At 57.8% G+C, this 26,476-nt stretch overlaps 2 protein-coding genes across 4 annotated transcripts in view; both read right to left on the bottom strand.

Annotated features, from left to right (window-relative positions):
- Positions 1-22,546, bottom strand: GPR35 (G protein-coupled receptor 35). 3 transcript variants are annotated; one of them, XM_064383409.1, is made up of 2 exons: positions 22,457-22,546; positions 1-1,477 (listed from the first exon to the last, which is right to left on the bottom strand). In XM_064383409.1, the coding sequence occupies exon 2, from the start codon at positions 1,465-1,467 to the stop codon at positions 538-540; it is 930 nt and encodes a 309-aa protein (XP_064239479.1). In that variant the 5' UTR covers positions 1,468-1,477; positions 22,457-22,546; the 3' UTR covers positions 1-537. The 3 variants fall into 3 exon arrangements, with proteins under 3 accessions (XP_064239479.1, XP_064239480.1, XP_064239481.1); XM_064383410.1 differs by lacking the exon at positions 22,457-22,546 and adding an exon at positions 12,929-13,092; XM_064383411.1 differs by lacking the exon at positions 22,457-22,546 and adding an exon at positions 6,213-6,468.
- The window catches only part of CAPN10 (calpain 10), a 25,625-nt gene continuing 14,652 nt past the window's right edge, over positions 15,504-26,476 (bottom strand). The window contains exons 12-13 of the mRNA XM_012465053.3: positions 22,457-22,684; positions 15,504-16,464 (exon numbers count right to left, since the gene is read on the bottom strand). Coding sequence (XP_012320476.2) covers positions 22,580-22,684 — 105 coding nt within the window. The 3' untranslated portion in view covers positions 15,504-16,464; positions 22,457-22,579. The remainder of the gene's footprint in view (positions 16,465-22,456; positions 22,685-26,476) is intronic.

Here is a 26,476-nt window from a genome sequence, read left to right as displayed (position 1 = left end):
GCCAGGAGCTTCCAGAGCCCCTGCCCATCCTCTAGATGCGGCGGGGAAGGGGTAAAAGGGTCCAAGGAGGGCCTGCAAGTGAAGAGCCCCAAAGGGTCCCCTGGAAGATGTCCCCTGGTCCCCCGAGTCACGTGCTCCCTCCCTGCCTCCTGCCACATGAGTGGGCAACACAGAGGGCCCCACCAGGACTGACTCTGGGCGGGGAGTTTGATTCCAGCCCCAGGGGGCGGGGGCAGGTGTCATCAAGCCCGCACCCTGGCCAGCAGGAACCCACCCTGGCCAGGTGAGCTGGCTCTGGGGGTGGCAAGAGTGTGGCCTCGTCCTGGGGGTCTCGGGTTGACCTGGCTCTGGCCTCAGTCCTCTCGCCCTTATCCCTGTCCCCCTCTCTTCCCAGGAGAGCATGTGTGAGGGCCATCCCTGCCTACCCAAGGCTCCAAGAGGGTGCACAGTGAGCTCAGGGCTGGTCCCAGCTACCCCTGGCAGGCAGCACCTCCCGAGGCCCCCGAGGCCTGGCCCCCGGCACCCACAGTGTGCCTCCTACGTGAGGGTCACACACAGAGAATCCTGGCTTTTGTGGGCCTTGGTGCTGGGAGGCGCAGCCAGCGCAGACGCCTCCTGGAACTCCTTGGCCATGTAGTAATAGCAGATGGCATCCAGGCAGCAGTTGGCATCCGAGAGCTTGCTGGTTATGGAGAGGGCACAGCTGAGAGTCTTCAGGAGGCCACAGGCGCGGAGGCCCACAGCAAGGCGCACCGTCAGCGCCACGTGCAGGGGCAGGAAGCAGACCACAAAGACCACGAGGTTGGCCCAGATCATGCGGGCGGCCTTGCGGGTGGCCTCTGCCTGCCCCACGTCGGCGGGTGGCCTCTGGGCCAGGGCGGTCACCACCTTCAGGGAGCAGAAGACCACCACGGCCAGCGGCAGGTAGAAGCCCAGCAGCGAGATGGCCACGGAGTTGAAATTGTGCCGGGAGCTCCTGAAGCAGAAGCCGCCCTCCTGCATCCCCAGGAGCCAGCGAGCCACCAGGGAGCTGATGACCAGCACCCAGAGGACCACACACACGGCCGCAGCCTGCCGGGGGGACCGCAGCCAACGGGCGTGCAGCGGGTGCCGCACGGCCACGTAGCGGTCCACGGCAATGGCCGTGACCAGGCTGATGCTCATGTACCTGTTGGTCAGGTAGACGCCCTGGGAGAGCTGGCACAGCGGCGTGTCCGAGGTGTCCTGCAGGGAGTGCAGCACGAACGGCAGGGCGCACAGCAGGCAGAGGTCGGCCGCCGCCAGGTTGCTCATGTAGATGCGGGTCTCTGTCCACTGCTGCATGCGGCAGAGGAACACCCAGAGCGCCAGGCCGTTGAGCAGCAGGCCCAGCACCAGCAGGACGCCCGAGTACACGTAGAAGCCGAGCCTGAGCGACGGGGGCCAGGTGAGGTCGCTGGAGCTGCAGGCGTTGTAGGTGCCGTTCATGGTCCTGGGGCTGCGGGGGACGCGGAGGTCAGCAGAGAGCCAGCAGGAAGAGCGAGGCACTGCCCCACTCCGCCCACCTGCGGCCAGGGATGGGGGAGGAGGTCCTCAACCCCACATCCACGAGCACAAAACTCCCCAAAGAAATCATAGATGCCGTAAAGAACTCCAGGTCACCCTCGAGGTCTGAGCCCTGGACAGATCCTCTTCCCATCTCCCAAGCCCCACTCTCCTGGGACCTGACTGCTGTCACAGGGCAGGAAGGGAGGCAGAAGGAGCTCCCCATCCCCGTCCAGTCCCCAGCTGAGCAAGTGCTGCTCTCCAGAGCTGAAATCCTGGACAGGGAGCCCAAAGGGCTGTCAGCCTCACCCAGCACACAGCTCAGCAGGGAGGGCTGCGAGGCAGCCCCCGTCAACCTGAGGATGGGACGACCAGGTTCCCAGACAAAGCCCAGGGCAGCCCCTCCACCCCTCCCAGGACCCAGCTGCGGGAGGCACCCACATTCGACCCCACACCTCCACCACCCTTCCCCACAGCAGAGTCCAGGACAGTTGAGGTTGCGGCTGTGGCCTGCCCCTCCCTCCCTGTGAGCACCCACCCACCCAGGGCCTGCCTGGATCAGCCTAAGGCCCCATCCCAGTCCTACATCTGAGATGGGGGGTCCACCCCTTGAGCTCCCAGTAGTCAGAGCCCATGAAGGCAGCTCCGTCCCTCCAGGCCCTGGCTGCGTTGCTCAGGGGCAGCCCTGAGATGGTGCTGAGCGTCCTCCTCCTGTCACCATCAGGACCACCACATGGCCACCCTCCACCGTCCATGCTGGCCTCTGGCTGCCCCAACTCCCTCGGCGACACAGCCCAGGAAGGCTGAGGCCAGCCCAGGGTGGGCTTCAGCAGGGTCTGGTGTCCAGGACATGGGCTGGATCGCCCTGACTCGGCCATCCCCCAGGCTGGGCAAACTTGTTTCCTCATCGTAAGGGGTGCCAGTGTCGCACGGGGGTGTGGCGTGAGGTGGAGCTGCTGGCGAGCACCCAGAGCCCAGGACTCACAGCCACGTGTCCCCCCGCCCGGGCCCCTCAGTGGGTCCAGGAAGAGCCTGGAGGGGTGGGGGTAGGAGAAGCCTCTCCCACCATGGCCAGGCTGTTCTCAGGGGCATCCCACAGGCGTTTCCTGCTGGCCTGCGACTCAGTTCATAGCGAAGAGCCTCCCTCCTCCCTCTGCCTCCTCCCTCTGCCTTGGGGAGCACAGAAATTCCCCCACATCCGGAGAGGGTAGAGCGCCTAAACCCTGTGACTGCAGCTGCTGGGGACCATTCATGCTGGTGGCTCCTGGGGACTCCAGGTCTCCAGTCCATGAGGGATGCAGGGCACAGATTTTAGCTGGAAACAGAACTTTTCTGCCCTCTGGCTCCATCCGTCTCCTTAGATCCCTTGCTGGCTTCCAGGTGCCCTTCCCCATGGGCAAGGCTCTGGTGCCCAGGGCCGCTCTCCTCCCTTCTGATGGACCCGCTTGCTTCTCTCTGATTCATGGGCAGCACCTCGCCCTGGTTCCGGGGACCTCTAGAGGGACCCTGAGCCAGGCCAGGCGCTGAGGACATCCCAGAACCCACTGGAACCATCCGCTGGGATCTTCCCTTCCGGTCCCTAGAACCTGCTCAGAATCTACACTTCAGAGGCACCTGAGCTGGGCCGACCCGTGCACTGGGGAGGCCTCCGTGCAACTGGCCTCCCGTTCCCCCCACCTGCGCTCTCCCATCCACCAAAGTCTAGGGCCAGACTTGGGCATGGCGCAGACCTGGCGGGTGGAGGGGGCTGCATGGCTAGAGGGCGATTCTTTCCTGCCCCTTCTTGAGCAGCGGCAGCCTGAGACCTGCCTTGAGGGAGGTGAGGACCGGGGGCTCGTGGGCCTGGGCCCCTTCCCGTTGCCCAGCTGCCCCTCTCCCCACCCATGGCTGCCAAGGGGCTCTCAGGTCACACATTCCCAGGGCTGTAACTTTCATGCTAGCCTCGATGTGGCCCAGTATTTTGTGGGGGAAAGGCCCGGCATGGTGGCTCACACCTATAATCCCAACACTGGGAGGCTGAGGCTGGAGGATCACTTGAGGCCAGAAATTTAAGAATAACCTGGGCAAGATAGGGAGACCCCATCTCCACAAAAAAACGTAAAAAATCAGCTGGGCTGGTGACGCATGCCTGTAGTTCCAGCTCCTCGGGCGGCTGAGGCAGGAAGGTGGCTTGAGGAAGTGGAGGCTGCAGTGAGCTCCGACCGCACCACTGCACTCCAGTCTCAGGAGAGAGTGAAACCCTGTCTCTAAGAAGAAGAAAAAAAGTCTAACTACAATATTTAAAATGTTCCCATTCACCATAAAACAAACACTGAGCTGTCAGGGAGGAAATGCAAGTGCCGCGCAGGGCTTTGAAGAGGTTCCCTGTCCACGGGTCCTCATCACGCCTGTTGGGTGCCTCCCAAAAAAGGTCAGGAAATCAAGGCACAGGCTTCAGCCCAGACAGGAGGGGGTCCCCGGGAGCTACCACGGCCAGCACAGGTGCCCACCGACTGCCCCAGCCCCACCCAGGAATCTGTGTCCAGGCCACGGGCCACAGCTGGCCTCCGCCTCAGATCCTCAGGCCTGTCCTCCTCGGTGGACACCAGCACCGTCAGCCTCAGGGAGCTCCCGCTGCCAGGGACCGGGGGACGGGGCGCTGCCACTTCCTGCCCAGGAGTCTGTGGGGACAGGAGCCAGCCGCATGCCTGCGAGGGCCCGCTTCCCCTTCCGATGACAAGGTTGGCGTTGGCTTCTGCACACAAAAGCAGAAAGCTGCCCTTTGATTCTGCACGGAGTAATCCGGAGAGCAGCCTGGCTGTAGACGCGAGGCCCAGCTACACCAGGGGCCCTCGCCAGCCCTTCACACTGTCTGGATCGGGGACCCACCTACACCCCCGAGTACCTGGCTGGCCTGGAGTTGGGAATACAGGCCCCGACCACTGCCTAGGACGTGGGGGCCAGGAGTGGGGCACAGATCCCTGCTGCCTAGGCACCAAAGAGGGCCCCATACCTGTAAGCCCTCCAGGCCTGGCCCCCACATACAACACCCCAAGACCCAGGATGGGCCTGGAAGTGAAACAAGTTCACAAAGGTAGCTGCTCACCCGGCCACAGCACTGGGACGTTTTTCATTCCGGTTTTTAAATGCTACGTCCCACACTTCAGCAAGCTGGTACTAACAGGCTCCAAGCCCCCATCAGCCTCACCCCACCTGAGACCCCATCACAGCCTCACCCCACCTGAGACCCCATCACAGCCTCACCCCACTCTGAGATCCCCCATCACAGCCTCACCCCACCTGAGACCCCAGCACAGCCTCAGACCCACCTGAGACCCCATCACAGCCTCAGCCCCACCTGAGATCCCATCACAGCCTCACCCCACCTGAGATGCCCCATCACAGCCTCAGTCCCACCTGAGATCCCATCACAGCCTCACCCCACCTGAGATCCCCCATCACAGCCTCACCCCACCTGAGATCCCATCACAGCCTCACCCCCACCTGAGACCCCATCACAGCCTCACCCCACCTGAGATGCCCCATCACAGCCTCAGCCCACCTGAGACCCCATCACAGCCTCACCTCACTGAGATCCCCCATCACAGCCTCACCCCACCTGAGATGCCCCATCACAGCCTCAGCCCACCTGAGATCCCATCACAGCCTCACCCCCACCTGAGACTCCATCACAGCCTCGCCCCCACCTGAAACCCCTTCACAGCCTCACCCCACTCTGAGATCCCCCATCACAGCCTCACCCCACCTGAGACCCCAGCACAGCCTCAGACCCACCTGAGACCCCATCACAGCCTCAGCCCCACCTGAGATCCCATCACAGCCTCACCCCACCTGAGATGCCCCATCACAGCCTCAGTCCCACCTGAGACCCCATCACAGCCTCACCCCACCTGAGACCCCATCACAGCCTCACCCCACCTGAGATGCCCCATCACAGCCTCACCTCACTGAGATCCCCCATCACAGCCTCACCCCACCTGAGATGCCCCATCACAGCCTCAGCCCACCTGAGATCCCATCACAGCCTCACCCCCACCTGAGACCCCATCACAGCCTCGCCCCCACCTGAAACCCCTTCACAGCCTCACCCCACTCTTAGATCCCCCATCACAGCCTCAGCCCACCTGAGACCCCATCACAGCCTCACCCCACTCTTAGATCCCCCATCACAGCCTCAGCCCACCTGAGACCCCATCACAGCCTCAGCCCACCTGAGACCCCATCACAGCCTCAGCCCACCTGAGGCCCCATCACAGCCTCAGCCCACCTGAGGCCCCATCACAGTCTCACCCCACCTGAGGCCCTATCACAGTCTCACCCCACTCTGAGACCCCCATCACGGCCTCACCCCACTCTGAGACTGCATCACAGCCTCACCCCACTCTGAGATCCCCCATCACAGCCTCACCCCACTCTGAGACCCCCCATCACAGCCTCACCCCACTCTGAGACCCCCATCATGGCCTCACACCACTCTGAGACCCCCATCACGGCCTCACCCCACTCTGAGACCCCCATCACGGCCTCACCCCACTCTGAGACCCCCATCATGGCCTCACCCCACTCTGAGACTGCATCACAGCCTCACCCCGCTCTGAGAACCCCCATCACAGCCTCACCCCGCTCTGAGAACCCCTATCACTCCCCTGCCCCACTGGGAGGCCCCTAGGGCCGTGGGCAGCACTGACCTGCAGGCAGCCTTGGCCTCCCGGTGGAGTGTGTGACCCCCGACGCCGAAGCCTGAGCAGGGGCTGTCTGAGAAGGGCTGGGGGAAGTGAGGCTGGTCCCTGACTCTGCCCCTCCTTAAGGCTGAGGGCAGGCGGCCCTCTGACGACAGCAGGCCAGGGGTGATGGGAGTTCCCTCCTCCTGCACGAGCCCCGGGGGGATTTCTGGGAGGGAAGTGGGGTGCTGGCCCCTGGTGCTAACACCTCTGAAGAACCAGCATCCTTGCTGAGGGAACACATTGTGCTGGAAACAGCATGAGAGACAGCAAACGCAGAGCCGCTCCAGCCCCGCCCACGGAGCCCTCCCCGCCAGCCCACTTCTGCCCCGTCATCTCAGAAAGCCTCCGGGGCCGCCCTCCAGGGTCTGCAGGCAGCTCCACCCTTCCCAGCACCTCACGCCCAGCCCCGGGAAGGTTGCAGCACGCACACTCATCCAGGCTCACGAAGACACACTCCACACCTTCCAACACACGCCAACACACATGCACATGCCTGCACACATGCATGCACACACACACGCCAATGCACACGCACACCGGCATACATGCATGCACATGCACATGCCAACGCACACACTGGCACACATGGATGCACACACACATGCATGCACACGCCAATGCACATGCACACTGACACACATGCATGCACACGCCAACGCACACACTGGCACACATGGATGCACACACATGCACGCACACACCGACACATGCACATGCCGGCACACATGCATGCACATGCACACACCAGCGCACACGCACACCGGCATACATGCATGCACACGCACACACCAACGCACACACTGGCACACATGGATGCACACACACATGCACGCACACACCAACACACGCACATGCCGGCACATGCATGCACATGCACACGCCAACGCACATGCACACCGGCACACATGCATGCACATGCACACACCAATGCACACGCACACACCAACGCACACACTGGCACACATGGATGCATACACACATGCATGCACATGCCAACGCACATGCACACCGGCACACATGCATGCACACGCACATACCAATGCACTCACTGGCACATATGGATGCACACACACAGATGCACGCACACACCAACACACGCACATGCCGGCACACATGCATGCACATGCACACGCCAACGCAGACGCACACACCAACGCACACACTGGCACACATGGATGCACACACACATGCATGCACACGCCAACGCACATGCACACTGGCACACATGCATGCACACGCACACACCAACGCACTCACTGGCACATATGGATGCACACACACAGATGCATGCACATGCCAACGCACATGCACACCGGCACACATGGATGCACACACACATGCACGCACACACCAACACACGCACATGCCGGCACACATGCAGACACACGCACACACCAATGCACACGCCAACACGCATCGGCACACATGCACACACACAAGCACAGGCCAACACACGTGCACACGGGTGACAGACACATGCTCCAGCGCGCACAGGCAGCTGGCTCCTGCCCTGCTCCTCCCCCACAAGGCCAGCTGCCCCTCCTCCAAGCCCACCCCCTCAGAAGCCTTTCCAGACCACCCCTCCGGGGCCCCACTGCCCTAGGGGCCTCCCAGCAGGGCAGGGGCGTCATGGGGGTTCTCAGAGTAGGGTGGGGCATTCTCCAGGCTAGAATGTTCTCTCTGGCCCCCACCTCCTGGGCAGACATCTTCCTTCTGAGCTTAGGGTGGGGGAGCCCGTAGGCCCAGGCTGCCCCTCTGGTGCGGGCCACCGCCCTCCCGGGCCCCGTTCACCCCGAGTGCGGGGAACTTGTCTCCTCAGCGTGGGCCCCACAGCCCCTGACCACAGCCTCTCTCTCAACGACCGGGAGAGGCTGGGGAGAGCTTCAGCCTCCCCACTCCCACTTTACAGTCGTGGCGACAGGCCCAGGGAAGGGGAGCACTTGGCCCGGTGTTACACGGGTGGGGGCCGGTCTGAGACCAGTGCCCGGGCTCTCTACCCAGAGGCACTCAAGACACCCTGGCTGGGCCTCGGTCCTTCTCTGCTGTCATCCCAGGCCTAGCTCCTTCCCGGCCAGCTGTCCCTCCAGACCCAGGTTCCCTCCAGAACCTCGGGTTCCCTGCCCAGGCCCCGTGGGCTGTGATGTTCAGTAGGGAGGGGCCTCCCCACTGCCGGAGGCTCAGATTTGGGTTTGCATCCTCCTGGTCTCAACTCCCGTCCCTCTGGCCGAGGAGTCTGCCCTCTGAGGTCAGCAGAAGGCACAGCACCTGCCGGCCCAAGCCCAGCCGCCGTCAAGCGGGAACTGGAGGTGCAGGCCGGGGGTCTCCTGGGGTGCTCCTCGCATGTCTGGTGGCTCAGAGGTTAAACAGCTGGATGATGCCCCAAGCAGGCCTGGCCGGCCCACCAGAGCCCCCCCACCCGCACGCCCCCGCCAGCCCCGAGCTCCACCTCGCCCCTTCCGCTGGGCACCCTCCCTCCCCAGCAGTGGCCTGGGGCACCCCGTCCATACCGGGCCTGGCCTCCCTGACGTGGCCTGGCGTCACGCATTGGAGGGGAAGCCCCTCTGGGCAGGGACACGTGGACCCGGCGGGTTCTCGTGGGCTGTGCGGCCTTGGGGAAGAAGCTGGAGACTGAGAGACTTCCACTGTCTCTGAAGGGCCCCTTGTCACCGGGTTCCATCTGTTGTAGGAAACGCTGCCCTGGTTCACCCCTGCCTGTCTCCACCTGCCCCCTGGATGTCTCTGCAGGGCAGGGGGTACTTAGGGGCAGCCCCTCCCAGCCCGGAGCCCGCGCCCCGGTGCTCTGCCCCGTCCTTCGCAGGCAGGCCTTCCCGGGCCCTCCAGAGCACTGCTTCTCCCTGGCTCCCTGCTCACCCCCGGGGCCCTCTCTCCCGAAAGCTGCACCCTCACCCTGTTTGAGGTTCCTAGCACCTCACCCATTTGATTTTATCGCAGAACTATTGTCTCAAGTTTCTGTGCACTGGGTTCCTGCTTGTGGGACTCCATCTACTTCCTGCCCTGTCAGGGCCCTGGCGCAGACCCGTCCCCGTGAAGTTCGGCAGCCCTCGCCCACAGGGACTCCTGCCTTGGGGCCAGAAAGTGCCCAGGACACAGCAGTGCTCGTCACGTCAGCGCCCGGCTCAGGCACAGCTGCCTGGTGCTGCCGCCCAGGCCCCTTTTCAAGGCTGGAAGAGGCTGGATGGCAGATTTCTGTTCCAGACCAGGCCCTTTTTCAAGGCTGGAAGAGGCTGGATGGTAGATTTCTGTTCCAGACCAGGCCTGTTTTCTCCCTGCTGGGCAGCCTCAGACCACCCGGCCCTCTGCAGAGGAGAACTGGCAGCCAGGGTCCTGCTGTGGGCACAGGGGCACTGCCCAGGGCTCTCTGCCCCCCGCCCTGGCCTCTGCTCTTGGTCAGCTTCCTCTCCAAGGTTGCCCCTCACCCCCAAGGTCAGCCCCCTGCAGCAGCGCCAGCCCCTCCCACCTCACCCTGCTGGGCCGTCTGAGGGACACAGGAGTTCTGAATAGGATTCCTTCCTGCCCTTCCTCCCGGTTCCCCGGGCAGAGCTGCCAGTCGTCACTCCTGCAGGCCCATCTAGAGGGGCCTTTGGGGCAAGCTTGTCCAACGCTCGGGCTGCAGGCTTTGAATGTGCCCAACACAAATTTGGAAACTTTCTTAAAACATTACGAGATTTACACACGGACCTTTTTTAGCTTACCAAGTATCGTGAGTGTTCATGTATTTTATGTGTGGCCCAAGACAATTCTTCCACTTCCAATGTGGTCCAGGGAAGCCAAAAGATTGGACACCCCTGCTTTGAAGGGAAGGTGTGAGACGCTGCGAGGGGAGCAGGAGCCTGGGAGAGCCAGAGAAATGGGGTGGAAGTTCAGCTCCACCTTGAGGCCTCTGAGGCCCATCCCCGCCAGCACAGCCCACGGTCACAGGCTGTTTACAGCGAAAGCTTCTATGACAGCGAAGTGTCCAGTGCCGGCGTCCATAACAATACGTTCTTCCCAGGTCATCACCCTTGGCCGGACGCAGTGGCTCAGGCCTGTAATCCCAGTGCTTTGGGAGGCCAAGGTGGGAGGATGGCTTGAGCCCAGAAGTTTGAGACCAGCCTGGGCAACATAGCAAGATCCCACCTCTACAAAAAGTAAAGTTAGTCAGGCATGGTGATGCACACCTGTAGTCCCAGCTGCTCGGAGGCTGAGGCGGGAGGATGGCCTGAGCCCGGGAGGCGGAGGTCACAATGAGTCGGGATGCTGCTGCCGCACTCCAGCCTGGGCCACGACAGAGCGAGACCCCGTCGAGGACCGTTTTCTTTAAATCAATAGGATGACACACGTGAGGCGCAGTTAGCTTGGTCTTTACATGACAAGCAATCGTATGATAAAACCGTAAAGCTGGGGTGTGCCCCTCCCTTTCTGACGCCGCCCTGCTCAGTAATGGCGCAACTTTGAATAAACTCCCTCTTCTCACTGCACTGTGTGACTCCCCTTGAATTCCTTCCTGAGTGAGGTCTAAACCGAGACCTTTTTCAGCGGAGCCGCCGTCTTAAATGAGCCGCTTGGATTCTCGTGGGCCCTTTGCAGTTTGGGTTTATTAAAGCAACACAGTATGGTTTTATCTCGATGACCGTTTTTCTGGTGTCCCTGCGAGCGCCGTGCCCCGAGGCCAGTGCCTCACGTGCCCACCCGGGAGCTGGGGCCGACCAGCCGGGTCCTCTGTGCGGGTCTCAGCCGCAGACCCTGAGATAGGATGTGAGCACACCTCCGCTTCTCGAGGTTCCTCTGTCACCCCCGGTACTTTCTGCTCCCCGCTTCACAGAACCAGGTCTGGAAGTGGACGTCCTGCTGGGAAGTCCCATACCCCACTGATCATGCCTAAAGCCTGGGGCGTCATGGTGAGGGGCTGGTGACCAGGACACAGGGTCTCTGTCTAGACGACCTGCCTTTGTGTGTATTTGATATTTTCCATGATAAAAGTGTATAGAGAACTGAGTGTGTGGCACAGTAGCGGAGGGGAGGGCAAAGCCCGTCAGCTGTGGGGTAGAGGAGGTGGCCAGCAGGGGTCTCAGGGCGGCTGCCCAAGACCAGCACCTGTGGCCTGGCGTCCCCTCCACCCAAGACCCACCCTCTGCCCAGCCTCCTGTGATGGCCCCATCCCAGCCTGCCCTGCCCACACCCAATGGGGATGTCCTATGTGACCCTAGACTCATCTTCCCACAAGAACCAGCCCCAGGCGCCACCTGCCCCCAAAGCCAGGGCAGCCAGCAGGGACCGGGCCACAGGGAGTGGTCTGGGTTGAGGATGGCAGGGAAGGCCAAGGCCTGCTCCCTGTGCCAGCTGGGTGGGCAGCAGCCAGCATTTGCCACCTGGGAGGAGTCGCCAGGGCACCGAGGGGCAGAGTGCAGACCAGGCCAGCAGAGCCCCCAGGCCGCAGGAGACCCCTCCCGCCCACAGCTCTTTGGCCCTCCCCCCTCCACTCTTGGGGACATCTTGAAGGCCTCAGCCCTGGCAGAGGTCACCTCTTTTCTTTTCTTTTTTTGAGATGGAGTCTTGCTCTGTCACCAGGCTGGAGTGCAGTGGCACGATCCCGGCTCACTGCAACCTCTGCCTCCCGGGCTTAAGTGATTCTCCTGCCTCAGCCTCCCGAGTATCTGGGATTACAGGCATGCACTGCCATGCTTGGCTAATTTTTGTATTTTTAGTAGAGATGGAGTTTTACCACGTTGGCCAGGATGGTCTCAATCTCCTGACCTTGTGATCCGCCCACCTCAACCTCCCAGAGTGCTGGGATTACAGGCATGAGCCACCACACCTGGCCGGGGCCACATCTCTTGAAAACCTCCTACCCCACAGTGGGCTCCTTCCTGTGGCCCCTACACAAGTCATTTGTGGCCCCTGAGGCCCTCACTGATTGCCCAGGTGCTTAGGCTGCTTTCGGCAGCCGACGAGTAGCAGGGATGCTGCCAGGGAAGCAGTGGGGTGGGCAGGGGGCTTCCCCACACCTCTGGGGGCTTCCCTGCCCTATGCCAGGCTCCCTTTAGAGGGACTAAGAAGGTGCTGTCCTGGCCGCTCCCTGTCCCGGGGACCCTGTGGCTGCCGAAGCCCCTCTGACCCACCCACAGCACGGCTCCCCCCTCCAAGGTCCCTCTGCTGGGCCTCTCTGGGCCCCACACAGGCTCCAGCCATGCCAGGTGTTCAGGGGGGGTCCTCACAGCCTGAGCGTGGGGCCTTTGGCAGGAGGTGGGCACCACCACAGTACGGGCAGGGGACATGGAGCCCCAGGGGTGGAGAAGGGATCCTGAGGGGACCTGAGGGGACCGTGATGGGGGCGGGAGGGGTCCTAAGAGGGTTTGAGGAGCTGCAAGTCACACTCAGGGCCCTGCCCTGCCTCCCCCGTGCCCATTCCTCCCTTCAACAGGCACCGTCACGATGATGCCCGCAGCTCTGTCCACCTGCATCAGGAGGCCTGGCTCTGCCCTGGGCACTCAGGGCCCACCTTCCCGCCTTGGAACTCCAGCCCCGCCCTCACCCAGCCTGTGGGCATTAAGGCACCTGGTCACCAGCACGGGGGCACTGCCTGGGGAGATCCCAGCCCGGGCCACCAAAGGCCAGAAGAGGCTCCTCGGGCTGAGGGCAGGTAACCCCTGCCCCTGGGCCACCCCCACCAGCTCACTCACCCCAACGGCTCCCACTGCCTGCTCCTGGGGACCCACTGCTGCCAGATGCCCCGCTGGGGTGCCCACCTGGCCTCGGTGGGCCTTGGGTGCTGACCCGGCCAGGTTTCTGCTGTTTCCAATGACTTCCCCTTCTTCTAGCCCTGGACAGCAGGGCCACCCTCCCAGACTCCTTCCCCTTCCTCTGCACAAGGCTCTGTGACTGGGAGGCCGCCTGCTCCTCCACCCTTCAACCACCAGCTGCCTGTCCCATCCCTAGGCCCTCCCTTCTCTGCAGAGAGAGCCACCACGCCCCTGCCTGGGGCCCTCCCAATTCACTCGCCCTCCAGTCCAGGATCCCCCACTCCTAAGGGCCCCCGTCCTAAGACCCCCCCAAGACCCCCCCCTAAGATCCCCCTCCTAAGAGCCCCCACAAGATCCTCCCTCTTAAGATCCCCTCTCCTGAGCCCCCCTCCTAAGAGCCCCCCTCCTAAGAGCCCCCCAAGATCCTCCCTCTTAAGATCCCCTCTCCTGAGCCCCCCTCCTAAGAGTCCCCCTCCTAAGAGCCCCCCTCCTAAGAGCCCCCTTCTAAGAGCCCCCTCCTAAAAGCCCCCTCCTAAGTGCCACTTTCTGGCTCAAGAACCTGCTAAGGCTTCCCGCTGCCTGCCTGAGGCCACCTGCCAGTTGCTGGAAGGTCCTGCGCTCTGGGGACACCTCAAGGCGGGGGAGTCTGGCAGGGAGCAAGCAGCGGCCATTGAGAGCTGAGTGTGTGGCGTGTGTTCTCATCCCTGACCTAAAGTGAACCATAAACACCCAGCAGCTGGACAGGGGAGGGGCAAGCCCTCCAGGTGGGGTTTCCCCCACATCCTCCCAGGGCCGCAGGCCCCCACCTGGCTGGCTTGCAGCAGTCCGTCTAGAACGGGCCCAGGAAATGGCAAGTTTAATCGCGCCCAGGAGCCAGAGGGTCCTTAACCCCTAGGACGTGTGTGGAGTGTTCTCACGCCCGCCCCTTTGCCCTATCCTGGGACCATCAAACTTCAGATATGCCTCCTCGACAGAGATGGGAGCAGACGCTCACAGAGGAGGAGAGGTACGTGGCTCCTTAAAGGTACAGAAAGATGCTCCGAGCGGTCATCAAAAGAGAAACGCAAATTCAAAGCGCACTGCAACACTACTCCTCTCCATCAGACAGTAAAAATCCAAGAGTCTGACCACAGGAGAAAAGATGTCCTCAGACAGGACCCACTGACCACTGGTACCTCAGGTGGTACAAACCCCCAAGCGTGAGGATTCACAATATCTTTAGCCAAATTAAAGCTGCATTTACTCTTTGACCCGATAACCCCACTTCTAGGAACGTATCCACAGACGGATGCGACGACCGGGAAGCACGTACTTCAGCGGCCAGTCACCGCCGCGGCGTGGGGCGGGGACAGGCTGGGGGCCACTCAGCACCTCTCCCGAGGGCCCGGGTGGAATGAGGAACGTTCACGTCACACAGCACTGGGCAGCTGGAAAGAGGATGGAGAAACAGTTCCACACACTACCCCACAGTCACCGCCAGGAATAACTTGTAAGTGAAAAAGGTATGTTTATGTATACACAGACAATGTGTGTTTTTTTAGATGGAGCCATCAGCTTGCATGTTTTACAAATGGAAATATAAGCCACAAAACTTGCTTTCAATTGTTACCTGTAGAAAACAGGTGGAAACGGGTGACGGGGAAGGGATGGAAGCTAGACTTCCGTGAACATATCTTGGTTTCCAGATTTGGATTTAGAATCATGTCAATGTTTGTGTAATTACTTAATGGAATTAAATTAACTTTTAAGAGGAATTCTTAAAATTGAGAGCAAAATGAAGCTAACTGGCCTGCATCATCTCTTGGTGACATGGCCCTACCAAACTCTTCTAAGTGATTTTAAAGTCCCGTCACTTGGATGCAGATCCACACAGCCTGACAAGAAAACACAGTGGCCAAAGAAGTTTTCATTATTCTCAACAATCATTTCCCAAATAATTTTAAAGCACTGTTTTGTCGTGTATCTACATAACCCAAGGACTTTGAAAGTATCTAAAAATAATTTTAAACTATTTTCAGTACTTACACTGTTGATGGTAGTGTTGGTCAAGTCATTTTGGGAATATTGTGTGTGTCACGGGATAGAACAGATGAAAACTATGCTGGGTGCTACTGAGACTTTTGGTGTGGGAGAAAGGAGATGTGACGTATTATCACTACGATTAAGTAAAAACTATGCAGATCTGAATTTAAATAGAAAGTATCAGTTTGTACTCAGAACGTGTCTTAAAAAAAAAAGTCTTAGTTCTGTTCACTGACAAGCCCTAAAAATAATGAGAAATCCAATAGCCACCAGCACACCTAACACCCAGCTTGTGGTCCCTTGAAGAGGACGAGGGGCTCCTGAAGAGAAGTGTATGCTGTCGAGTCTGGGCTAGGAAGTGTCTAAGATAATCCCGGAATGTCTTCTTACGCCAGAGAACAAAGTGGCTGGCAAATATGAGTGCCAAAGATGATCAGGGCTCAGGAGTTAAATCAAACAGGGCCGGCACTGGACAAAGACAGGAAGATTCGAATGTCAGTAAGGATAATAGTTTTAATGAACGGGAACAGTAAACATTTAAACATTTATGTGTGTGTTTGTATGTGTACATACATATGTGTTTGCGTGTGCATGTGCGTATGCAGCACTTGTGTGATGTGTGACTGTTTTTGTGTGTGCCCGTGTGTATTTGTACATGTGCATGTGTGTCTGCATGTGCTTGTGTGTATGCTTACATGTCTGTATGTGTGTATTATGTGCACACAAACATTAAATGTTAAAAACTATTTAAACTCAAGAATTTGTAGTTACACTTTAAAAACCCATGAATCACTCTTGAAAGATGCCAGGAAAACGTTCATTATTTTATAAATGAGCAAAGGAAGGGAAAAAATCAAGCGTTTCCCCTGCCTTTCCTATGCAAACGATACCTCAACGGGACCAAAGAATTAATGAAGGAACACTTCTTTTCACAGATACATTTTCGCTAATAAATAATGAAGGAAGAGAGAAGTGGAATATCAGTATTTTGCAAACCCTAATGGACCAATGAAACTGGCGTTAGGATTAATTATCTATTCTTTTAGCTGTGCACTGTCGGTTACCTATCGCTACACACAAAAAGTTACCTCTAAAATGAGAAGATTAAAACAAGAGTTTTATCTCCCAGTTTCTGTGGGCCAGGCATCTGGGCTCTGCCAAGCCGGACCCTCTGCTGGGGTGTTTGATGAGTCTGCAATTCAGGTTCAGCTGGGGCTGCAGTCTTATCAGAAGGCTCCGCTGAGAGATGTGCTTCCAGCTCCCCATCGTGGGTGTTGGTAGAACCCCGTTCCCAAGGGGCTGCTGGCCTGAGGACCTCAAGTCTCTGTGGCTCCTGCCCTCAGCAACTTACTGCCCATGTCTGTTCACAGGGCAGTGCAGAGCATGCAATCGGCTTCCCCAGAGCCAGCGACAGAGAGCACACACGCAAGACAGAGGCCACGGTCTCTTTCAACCTAATCGTGGAAGAGACAACACATCACTTGTTTTGACTGTGTGGTTTGTGATAAGTGAGGAAGTCCAGCCACCCTTACAGAAGGGCATTGTGTGACATCAGGAGGCAAGGACCTCCCACCGGGGTCTCTTGGTAGCTTCCTGCCACGTTCAGGATCACCGGTGGCCGCCGGCCTCACCAAAAGAGACCACCAGACATCACGGGCCCTGGTAGAAACGCATGCCCTGCTGATGAAGTGGGCTTGCCAGAAACCAAAACTCTCCCCTGAACCTGGTGAAGCATCGGAGCTGACGAGCAGCTGGACTGGCTTGGAGACTGGCAGGCCTGGGAACCCCAGCCATGAAGGCTGCAAAGTGCAGTCTGCAGGAAGCCGCACAGGGCAAGAGACCCAGGAGGGGAATGGAGAGACGGAGGGAAAGCGGCCAGCTAAGCCCAGGAGGTGTGTCGGCCAGGAGACCGCGCGGCCCTCGTGAGCATCCAGTGGGCCACTGCTGTCGAGGCTGAAAGTCACCCTCAGGCCCGTATTCATGACTGCAACGGTGCAGGGGAGAGGTGAACGGAAGGGGAAAAGGTGCCGGCTCCTCCGCATCCCATTTTTGCCTGCTGGGTGACATCAGGGAGACGGGGAGATCACCTCACTACCAAGGCTGGGAAACAGAAGGCTCAAACAAAAGGATCCGGCCTGGGGACGGCCTGGGGACCGCGGAGGAGGCTGTGAGCGGAAAGTGCCGTCGGGGGCAAAAGGGCTGCTTCTCCTTTCGGGCCTGCTGTCATGTCTGCGGCTGGGCTTGAATGATCACGCAGAGGGTTCTGGCCTGGAGCCAGGCTCCTCAGATCTGATTCAACCGTTATGTTTTAAATGTATAAGGTAGGAGCTGAGACCCTTCTCCCTTCTCTGCGGCAAAACCCCATGTGGTAGCCCCCCGTGAGTGAAGTCTACCTCACTGTTCTCTAAACGCTGTAGAAGTAGAAAAAATGTAAAAACTAACTCCTTTGTTTATTTGCAATTAAGGACGGGTTCATTTCGTGGCTAGATGTGATCATGGTTATTGTGGTCATGTGTTTTTAAAAGCCCTTATCTTTTATTCATGTGGCAGTTTTTTGTAGATAGAAAGGCATGATTTCTGGCACTTATCTCAAAACATTTGAGCCTGTAGACGAGGGGGTGTGGTTAGGGTTAGGGGTAGGGTTAGGGTTGGGGTAGGGTTAGGGTTCGGGTCTACATGAGTTAGGGTTAGGGGTAGGGGTAAGGGTTAGGGTTAGGGGTAGGGGTATGGTTAGGGTTTGGGTCCACATGAGTTAAGGTTAATTAATACTCATGAAACTTTACCTCATGCTCCCTCACTTCACCCATCTGATGAGATTCTTCACCCTTTTCCAGGGCTTCTTTTATACACTTGCACTCAAATGCACTCCCACCCCCAGCCCTCCACCCTCACAGTGCCAGGAAGCTGTTCCGTGCCCTGCTCCCCTCTGCTCACCCCTCATCTCGAGGGCCTGGTCAGTGCTTCGCCCCCACTCTTTCTCCTTCTGTGTGGCCTGCAGTGCCGCCGTCCCTGCACCTCCCCCTCCTGTCTAGCATGTCTTCCGGGAACTCTTGTTTACTGAGCATCCCAGCTGGGCCCTGAGCCATCAGGCTCTGCCCCCTCCACATCTGGGGTCACTGAAGGTCTGTGCAGTTCACATTACAGTGGAGGTGGGAGTTCCAAGAACTGCCACGGATGAGGCTGATTGCTCAGCTTCTGTGGTTGTGCAGAGCCTCTGCTATCTTGCAGCAGAGGCTGGATTACGTCCGTGCCCCTGGGAGGTCGGGGACAGCGTCTCTGTGACCTCAGCTCTCAGAGTAGGACTCTGGAGAACCATCAGCAGGAGGCCCTGCAGCCTGGGATGTGGAGCCCACCAGGGCTCTCACCCACACTCTGACCTCCCGAGACCTGTCCTTCCCCTTCTTCCTCTGGAGAAGCCTGGATCTGGCCAGCTGTCTGCCTCCTCCCAAGGCCCCGCCGGCTGCCCCGCCCTGCTGAAGCGCCATCTTCTGGCTCAGGCCAGTCTTGCCAATTCCCCTGAAAGAGAAGTTCCCACTCACAATCACTTCCTCACACCTCCTCACGGTCCACCCACTGAACTGTGGATCCCACCATGGTCACGGAGGAGGTGAGAGCCCTTTGGACTCCCACGCCCCTAGAGCCCAGAGCACAGCTGACAGACAGCACCTCCATGCACCCGCCAGCAGCCTTTGGCCAAGCCAGCGAGTCTCTAGCTCTTTTTAAAAACTGTTTTAATAAGGCGCTGAGTAGCTCTCAATGCACGCCAATTTACCCACCATGAAGGTTAAGGAATGGAATTAGGACGGTCTCAGGCCACTGTGCACCCTGCCCTGAAATACCCGTGTCGATGCCCCAGAAGTAACCGCAAAACCACTTTCTCGTGTGGCTCCAGGACACACACTCCCTCGTTCTGCTCCTTCTCTGGCCTCTTCTTCCATCTTTACAGTCCTGCGTTTGGGTCCCTAAAACGCCGGGGCTCCTCTGGGTTTGGTCCTGGACTCTCCTCGCCCATCATATACTTTCCACCCACAGACTGCCATGCTCCCGTTCATTCAACAATCGCCCCTCTGCCATTCACCCCCAGAGCCAGCTCCAGCCCCGACCGCTGGCCTGAGCTCTGGGCCGTGGAAGGAAACGCCTGCCAGGTATCTCCTCGTGAGTGCCTCAGACGCACTTTAAATGCAACTTGCCCAAAACTGACCACATCGTCCAGCCCTTTCATCACTCCCAAGGTAATCTTCCTTCAAAGTTCTCCATCTCAGAGAGTGGCTCCTCCTGTTACCCAGGCCAGGTATGCCAGTGTCATTTTGGCATCTTCCTCCTCCCTATCCCTCCTACACCCAGTCAATCATAAACCCTAACACAACTAATGAAAAGATAAAACAGGGCGTATAACAAATTAGTTCATAGAAGAGGAAAGTGAAATGCAAAATAGTCGACTAATCCAAAAGAAGGCAGAAAAAGGGGTGAGAAATGGTACAAAGAACAGAGGAGATGAACAGGAAATGAACAGCAGATGGTAGATTCGAACTCAACTCGTCAACCGTTACGTGAAATGTGACTGAGGTCAGCGACCCTCGACCCATCAACCTTACGTGAAACGTGACTGAGGTCAGCGACCCTCGACCCATCAACCTTACGTGAAATGTGACTGAGGTCAGCGATCCAGTTAAAAGACAAAGACCACTGGCCGGGCGCGGTGGCTCACGCCTGTGATCCCAGCACTTTGGGAGGGTGAGGTGGGTGGATCACTGGAGTTTAAGAGTTTGACACCAGCCTAACCAACATAGTGAAACCCCGTCTCTACTAAAAATACAAGAAAAATAGCTGGGCATGGTGGCATGCACCTGTAATCCCAGTTACTTGCGAGGCTGAGGCATGAGAATAGCTTGAACTGGGTAAGCGGAGGTTGCAGTGAGCAGGGATTGTGCCACTGCACTCTAGCTGGGGTAACACAGTGAGAGTCCATCTCAAAAAAAAAAAAAAAAGGCAAAGATTATCAAACTGGATTTTAAAAGCATGAAGTGGCTGGGCACGGTGGCTCACTGTGATCCCAGTGCTTTGGGAGGATGAGGCAGGATTGCTTGAGGCCAGGAGTGTCAGACCAGCCTGGGCAACACAGTGAGACTTCATCTCTACAAGAAGTTAAAAACTAGGCAGGGTGGAGTGGCTCACACCTGTAATCCCAGCACTTTGGGAGGCCGAGGCGGGTGGATCACCTGAGGTCAGGAGTTTGAGACCAGCCTGGCTAACATGGTGAAATCTCATCTCTACTAAAAATACAAAAATTAGCCAGGCGTGGTGGCACGCGCCTGTAATTCCAGCTACTGCCTGTAATCCCAGCTACTTGGGAGGCTGAGGCAGGAGAATCACTTGAACTGCGGAGGTAGAGGTTGCAGTGAGCCCAGATTGTGCCACTGCACTCCAGCCTGGGTGACAGAACAAGACTCTGTCTCAAAAAAAAAAAGAGTTAAAAACATAGCCAGGTGTGGTGCCACATGCCTGTAGTCCTAACTACTCGAGAGGCTGAGATGGGAGGATCGCTTGAGTCCAGGAGTTTGAGGTTGCAGTGAGCCATGATCGGACCACTGTATTCCAGGCTGAGTGACAGAGGGCGACTCTGCGTCTTAGGGAAGCAAAGCAAGAAGTGACAATATGTGGTCTGCCTGATGTGATACACACTTTAAATGTAAAGGGCAGGTAAAAGAATGAAAACGATGTAAAGGAATGGAACATTTATAAAATGCAAGCATTAATTGTAAGAAAGCCAGAATAGAATATTAGTCTTTAGTACAGGGAATATTCCAAAATATAAAAAGGGACATTTCATATAAAAAAAGGACCAATTCATCAAGAATATCAAACAATTCTAAATGTGTATGTACTTAATTACAGAGAATCAAAAAATGAATAAATTAATAGAACTAAAAGCATAAATAGACAAATTCACAATTGTGATGGGTTACTAAGACATCGTCATCTCAGTAACTCACAGAACAAGTAAACCAAAAATGAGTACGAATCTAGTAGCCCCGAGCCCCCCAATCATCTCACCCGGACGGACGTTTACAGAACACTACGCCCCACTCTTCAAGTGCACATTGAACATTTTCCAAAATAAGCCACATGCTAGGCTATAAATTAAGTCTCCATAAAATTAAAAAAGGAGAGAGAGAGAGAGAGAGAGAAGGAGGGAGGAAAGAAAAAGAAAATCCTAAAGCATTTACCAGAAAAGAACAAAAGAACCAAAGACACTATAAACTAATAAATACGTTATCAAGGTTACCGGACACAAGATTAATATGCCAAAAATGCATTCTTATATACTAGCAAAAAACAATTGGAAAATAAAACTAAAAATACAATAAAATTTACAAGCATTGGAAAACAAAGTACCTAGGCACACGTGGAAAATGTATTCTCAAAGTTACAACATACTGCTGGGAGAAATTAAAGAAGATCTCAATGAATGAACAGGGCTGGGTATAGTGGCTTAAGCCTGTAATCCCAGCACTCTGGGAGGCCAAGGTGAGTGGATTGTTGGAGTCCAGGAGTTCGAGACTAACCTGGGCAACACAGCAAAACCCTGTTTCTACTGAAAAACAAAAATGCAAACAATTAGCCGGGTGTGGTGATGTGTGCTTGTAGTCCCAGCTACACGGGAGGCTGAGGTGGGAGAATTCCCAGCTACACGGGAGGCTGAGGTGGGAGAATTCCCAGCTACACGGGAGGCTGAGGTGGGAGAATTCCCAGCTACATGGGAGGCTGAATCACCTGAGCCCAGGAGGTTGAGGCTGCAATGAGCTGAAATCCTGCCACTGCACTCCAGCCTGGACAAACAGAGTGAGATCCTGTCTCAAATGAATGAATGAATGAATGAATGAATGAATGAATGAAATGGATGGGTATACCATGTTCATGGATTGAAATATGTCAGTTCTCCTCATATTGATCTATGTGATCAATCCAATCAAGCATCATGCCCAACTGGTTTTGTTTGCTGGGCATACCTCAACACTAGCCTATTCTCTTGGTCTCCATCTCCTCCCACCTAACCCAGGACACCACCTTAATGTCTGCAACAACATTTTAGCTGGTCCTCTACTTCCAATTCATCCTTGAGACTTCAGCCAGAGAAAGCTTTCAAACAGATGGATGTCAGATCCTGCTTTAAACTGCGTAACAGCTCCCCACTGCCCATGAGATGAGACTCCGGTTTCTTAAACAACACTCAAGGTCCCTGCTTACATCTCCAGCCTCAGCTCTTGCCACATTCTCCAAGCCCACTCCCCGCACTGCAGGCACAGAGAGCTTCTTTCCATTCCCTGAGAGTGTCCAGCTCCTTTCCTGTCCAGCTTCCTGTTCCTGACCCTCAGCTGGTGAAGGAACACCCCCGTCACCCTCCCCTGTTCTTCTACTAACTCCCTTTCTGATTCAATGGATTACCTTTGTGCAGACGGTCCTCCCTAATAGACCATGCATGCCATGGGGGTGGGGGTGAAGAATGTCTTGGCCACATCCACAGCTATCAGCAGTGTGCCTGTCACCCACACATGTGCTCAGGAGGCATTAGGATGCAGGAACAGTGGGCAGTAAGATGTGTCCAGTGGAAAGCGACGTGTCCATGCTTTTGATGTCCTCATAGGGTGTGGAGGGGTGATGAATCCGTGTCAGCTGGAACAAAGAGACAGGCACACAATGCCACAGTGCCAATGTCACACCCTTCCAGGCCCTGGCCCAAGCCTGGCTGCTCCTCCCCCAGCAGCTTGCCCCCTGGCGGATTCATAAAGGGACAGGGTGTCCCAGACAGCTAAGGTGGGCCCAGCCTGAGCCTTGACCTAAGTAAGGGACAATGCATACGCCCCTGACTCAACCAATTAACCCTGGTGCCATGTTCCCTGGGACCCCCGAGTGAGTCCTGCGGTCCTAGCCCCGACTTGAGGCAGTGCCCTCTGTGTGGACACTGACGACACCTGCTGGGGATTAGAGAGGAATGGCCAGCGGGGGCAGCACTAACTGGATGGCCTGAGGGTCACCGCCAGCACCCTGCAGCCACAGTCTGAGCTCCCCAGGATGCTACGGAGAGCCGAGAGCTCCTGAGCTTCCCAGGCCAGCCTGCCTGCCAAAGCCTTTCCTCCAAAGCAGAAAAGACCCTTCTCCTGATGAAGCTGCCATGTCCAGGGCTTCACGTTGGGATCAAAAGGGCCCAAATTATCCCCCGCAATAAAATGATTCCGCCATTAGTTTCAAAAGGCAGCAAAACTAGCATAAGTCTGGCAAAAATTGGGTGAAAAAAAACCCGCAAAATCACATGAGGCCTCCAAGCGACGGCGGGCAAGTCGCGACTATGAGGAGAGCATGAACCCAGAGCTCAGGGCTGAGCGCCCAGGCCCCAGCCTGGCCGGCCGCTCCTGCACCCTGTCCTGGCAGCCCTGCCCCGGCCAGCCCTCTTCCCTTCTACCAATTTTGGGCTCAGAATCTTGACACTCACCCCAGAAGCTCTGCTGCCCCCAAGACTGGAGCCTGGAGGACTGTGAGGAAGGCAGCAGAATCAGAACTGGGCAGGACATGCCTGCCACCCAGGAGTCACCAACGGCTGTGCCTGGAGCCGGAAGTGACTACAGGAAGAAACTCAGGCAGGTGGTGTGGGGCAAAGTCCCCGGGAAAGGCCGGGAAGAGGTGCCCTCGTGCCCACACCCAGTCCTGTCCGTCTGCATCCGCCAGGGCCACCCTTTGTCCCTTCCCACCATGGGAGGGAGACAGTCTTCCCTGCTATGCAGGCCCACGCGTTATCTCTAGGGACCCCACAGCCTTGGACCCCATGGAAAGGCCAGGCTCTGCCCTCAAGCATTCTGGAGAGTTCTGGGTGCCTTGCCAGGGCTGCCATTGGGGAAACAGCATTTTATGTTTCAGGGCAGTCCTCCTTTGCTAGGACACAGGCCACTGGGGACTCAGCGTTTGTGTAAGACGTGGGCACTTCTAAGGATGACATGTTTATGTCCCCGAAACCCATGTACTGAAGTCCTTACTCCCGAGGTGAGGAATGAAAAGGTGGGACCGCTGGTAGGCGATGAGGTCATGAAGGCAGAGCTGTCATGAATGGCAGGAGTGTCCATATAAAACAGGCCCCGGGGCGCTCCCTTGCCCTTCCACCACATCACCACACAGGGAGAAGGCACTGTCTCTGGACCAGGAAGCAGGTCCTCAGCAGACACCAGGCCTGCCAGTGCCTTGACCTCGGACTTGCAGCTTCCAGAGCGGACAGCAACGCAATTCTGATGCTTATGAGCCGCCCAGGCTAAGGTGTTCTGTCACAGCAGCCCCAAGAAACTCAGAAGGGCCCCGCCAAGGAACTCGGCAGGTGCAACCCAGGGACTCTTAATGTGCTGAGGATACTCTTTGGCTGTCTCTACTTTCATGTAAATCAACAGCCTTGCAGCAAAACAAGTGATCAGTCGGGACTGAGTGATTGGCAGGCGGCCCAGAGAGGGAGGGAGGTGCTGGGCAGTGGCTCCCAGCTCCAGAGCACCCCTAGAGGCCCCTGGGTGACCCAGGCAGGGAAGCCTCACGGGCATCCAGGAGCAGGAGTGCTGGTGGTGGCGCTGATGACATGCCCGCTGACGGTCCAGGCAGGGTTGCTGTCTCTAAGGCCGAGAGGGGACCGAGGGTTTCTAGACGGCCTCCACCCAGAAGCAGAGCTGTGGAAGGAGCCCGCCGAGGCCAGCAGCAGGCTCTGCAGAGTCCACCCCAGCAGAGGCTGTGAGACAAATGGCAGAAAGCAGGAAGAGCCGCGCAGTGCCTCACCCCCACTTGCCTCCCTCCCCTCCTCACACCCCAAGAGTCTGCCCCAAGCTGCCAGGCCAAGGGCACGCCTCCCTGCAGGTGTTCCCAGGGTTATGGTCCACACAGCCAATGCTGAGAGGGTGCAGCCAGCTATGAGTAAGTATGCTGGCCAGTGGTGTGAGACAGGGTGGGACTCCAAGGGAAGGGGCTGGGCTGTGGGCAGCGTTCTTGGGGGCAGCCTTGCCTGGGGATGGCATGGGGTAGCCTGCCTGGGGAGGCCGAGCCAGGCAGGGCACGAAGTCCAAGCGTTTCAGCCAGGTGGGGGCACTCTGGCTTCTCTCTCACCAACCCCACCTCCCCCATCTTCCCTACAAAACATCTTGCACCCAAGTTCTCTGTCTGCCTCTGCTGGAGAATCCAGCCCTCGCCGGAGAAGAGCCAGTCATCTGGGATTTGGAGCTGGGTCAGTCACAGCCCACTGGCAATGAGGACCCATCACTGGTCGGCGGAGACAGCCGGCCCCTGGCACAAGGTGTCGTCCTGTCCAGTCCAGTTGTAAAACTGGTTCCGGGGTCCAGTGAGAGGGCTGGGGAAGGGGGTGTGCTGGGGGCCCAGCTGCCGTGTTTGATGAACGCGCAGACACGAGGGGTCCAAGGAGACGGCGAGGAAGGCGCAGGCGGCCGCGGCCTCACTGAGGTCCCTGGGCTGGAGGGCGGAGAAGCCGGGTGGGGGCACAGCAGTCTCAGCTCCTGGTCAACGCCCAGCCAAGGCCAGGGCCCCATCTGGAGAACCCAGGACCCTGGACAGGGAGGAGGCAGTGCGTGGTGCCTGGTTTGTCCCCAGCCTCTTAGGAAGCTTCTGACCCTGCAGACAGACACGGCCCACCCCTCGCTCCTCCCCCGTCAGGCCCTGGCCCCCTTGGGTCCTAGGGCTGACCGAGTGAAGCACCAGGAACATCCAGTGAGCAGGGAATGGGCTGCAGGCCCGGTCAGCTCGGGGCACACGACGGGGAGCACTGGTGGGACTGGATACTGAGGTGCCCAATGGGGAAGCCGAGACCTAAGAGCCGTGTCCCGAGAAACAAGGTTTGACACTGGCAAGGCCCCTGGAGGTGGAGCAAACCCGGAGCTTCCTAGAAGCGTGGGCAACACGCCCACTTTTGCCGGGCAGGGAGAAGATGCCGGAACTGCCATGGCTGGCGGAGGGTGGGTGTGGGCGGGCACATGGTGGGAGCCACCAAGCACTGGTTCCCTGGGAAGACCAATGTCACGCCGCTCACCTGCGCCATGCTGGTTAACGGGGAGTGGCAGCTGTGCCGCAGGAACCAGCATCACAGGGTTTGGCTTGCCGAGGGCTGAGGGAATCAGACCCCTAAACAGCAGAGGCCACGAGGCTGAAGGGCGCGAAGGGGCCTGCAGGGTTTATGGGATGGCAGCAGAGCAAGGCAGGGCCGCCAGCGAGGGCAGCGCTCAGGTGGAGCCGGCAGAGGGCTCCAGGAGGGCTGAGTGCCGTCACCCTGATAAAGAGCCCCAGTTGGGCCCACACTGTGCCTGAGTTCGTTTTGAGCCCTGGTATCTGCTGACTGAAGAGATGGCCAGGCCCGCGAGACTAAGGACCTTCCCGCCATCAGCAAGTGTGCATGACAAGGACTTTCCCAGGGACTATGTGCACCAGAATGTCCTG

This window comes from Aotus nancymaae, unplaced genomic scaffold (genome assembly GCF_030222135.1).
Source record: "Aotus nancymaae isolate 86718 unplaced genomic scaffold, 86718_ANA_hifiasm-v0.15.2.pri h1tg000031l, whole genome shotgun sequence".
NCBI classification, from domain to species: domain Eukaryota; kingdom Metazoa; phylum Chordata; class Mammalia; order Primates; family Aotidae; genus Aotus; species Aotus nancymaae.
The sequence above is the reverse complement of the archived record's forward strand: the minus strand, read 5'-3'. Positions and strand labels throughout refer to the sequence as shown.

Coding starts and splice junctions, on each gene's coding strand:
- GPR35 (XM_064383409.1), bottom strand. CDS start 1,467: ATGAACGGCACCTACAACGCCTGCAGCTCCAGCGACCTCACCTGGCCC.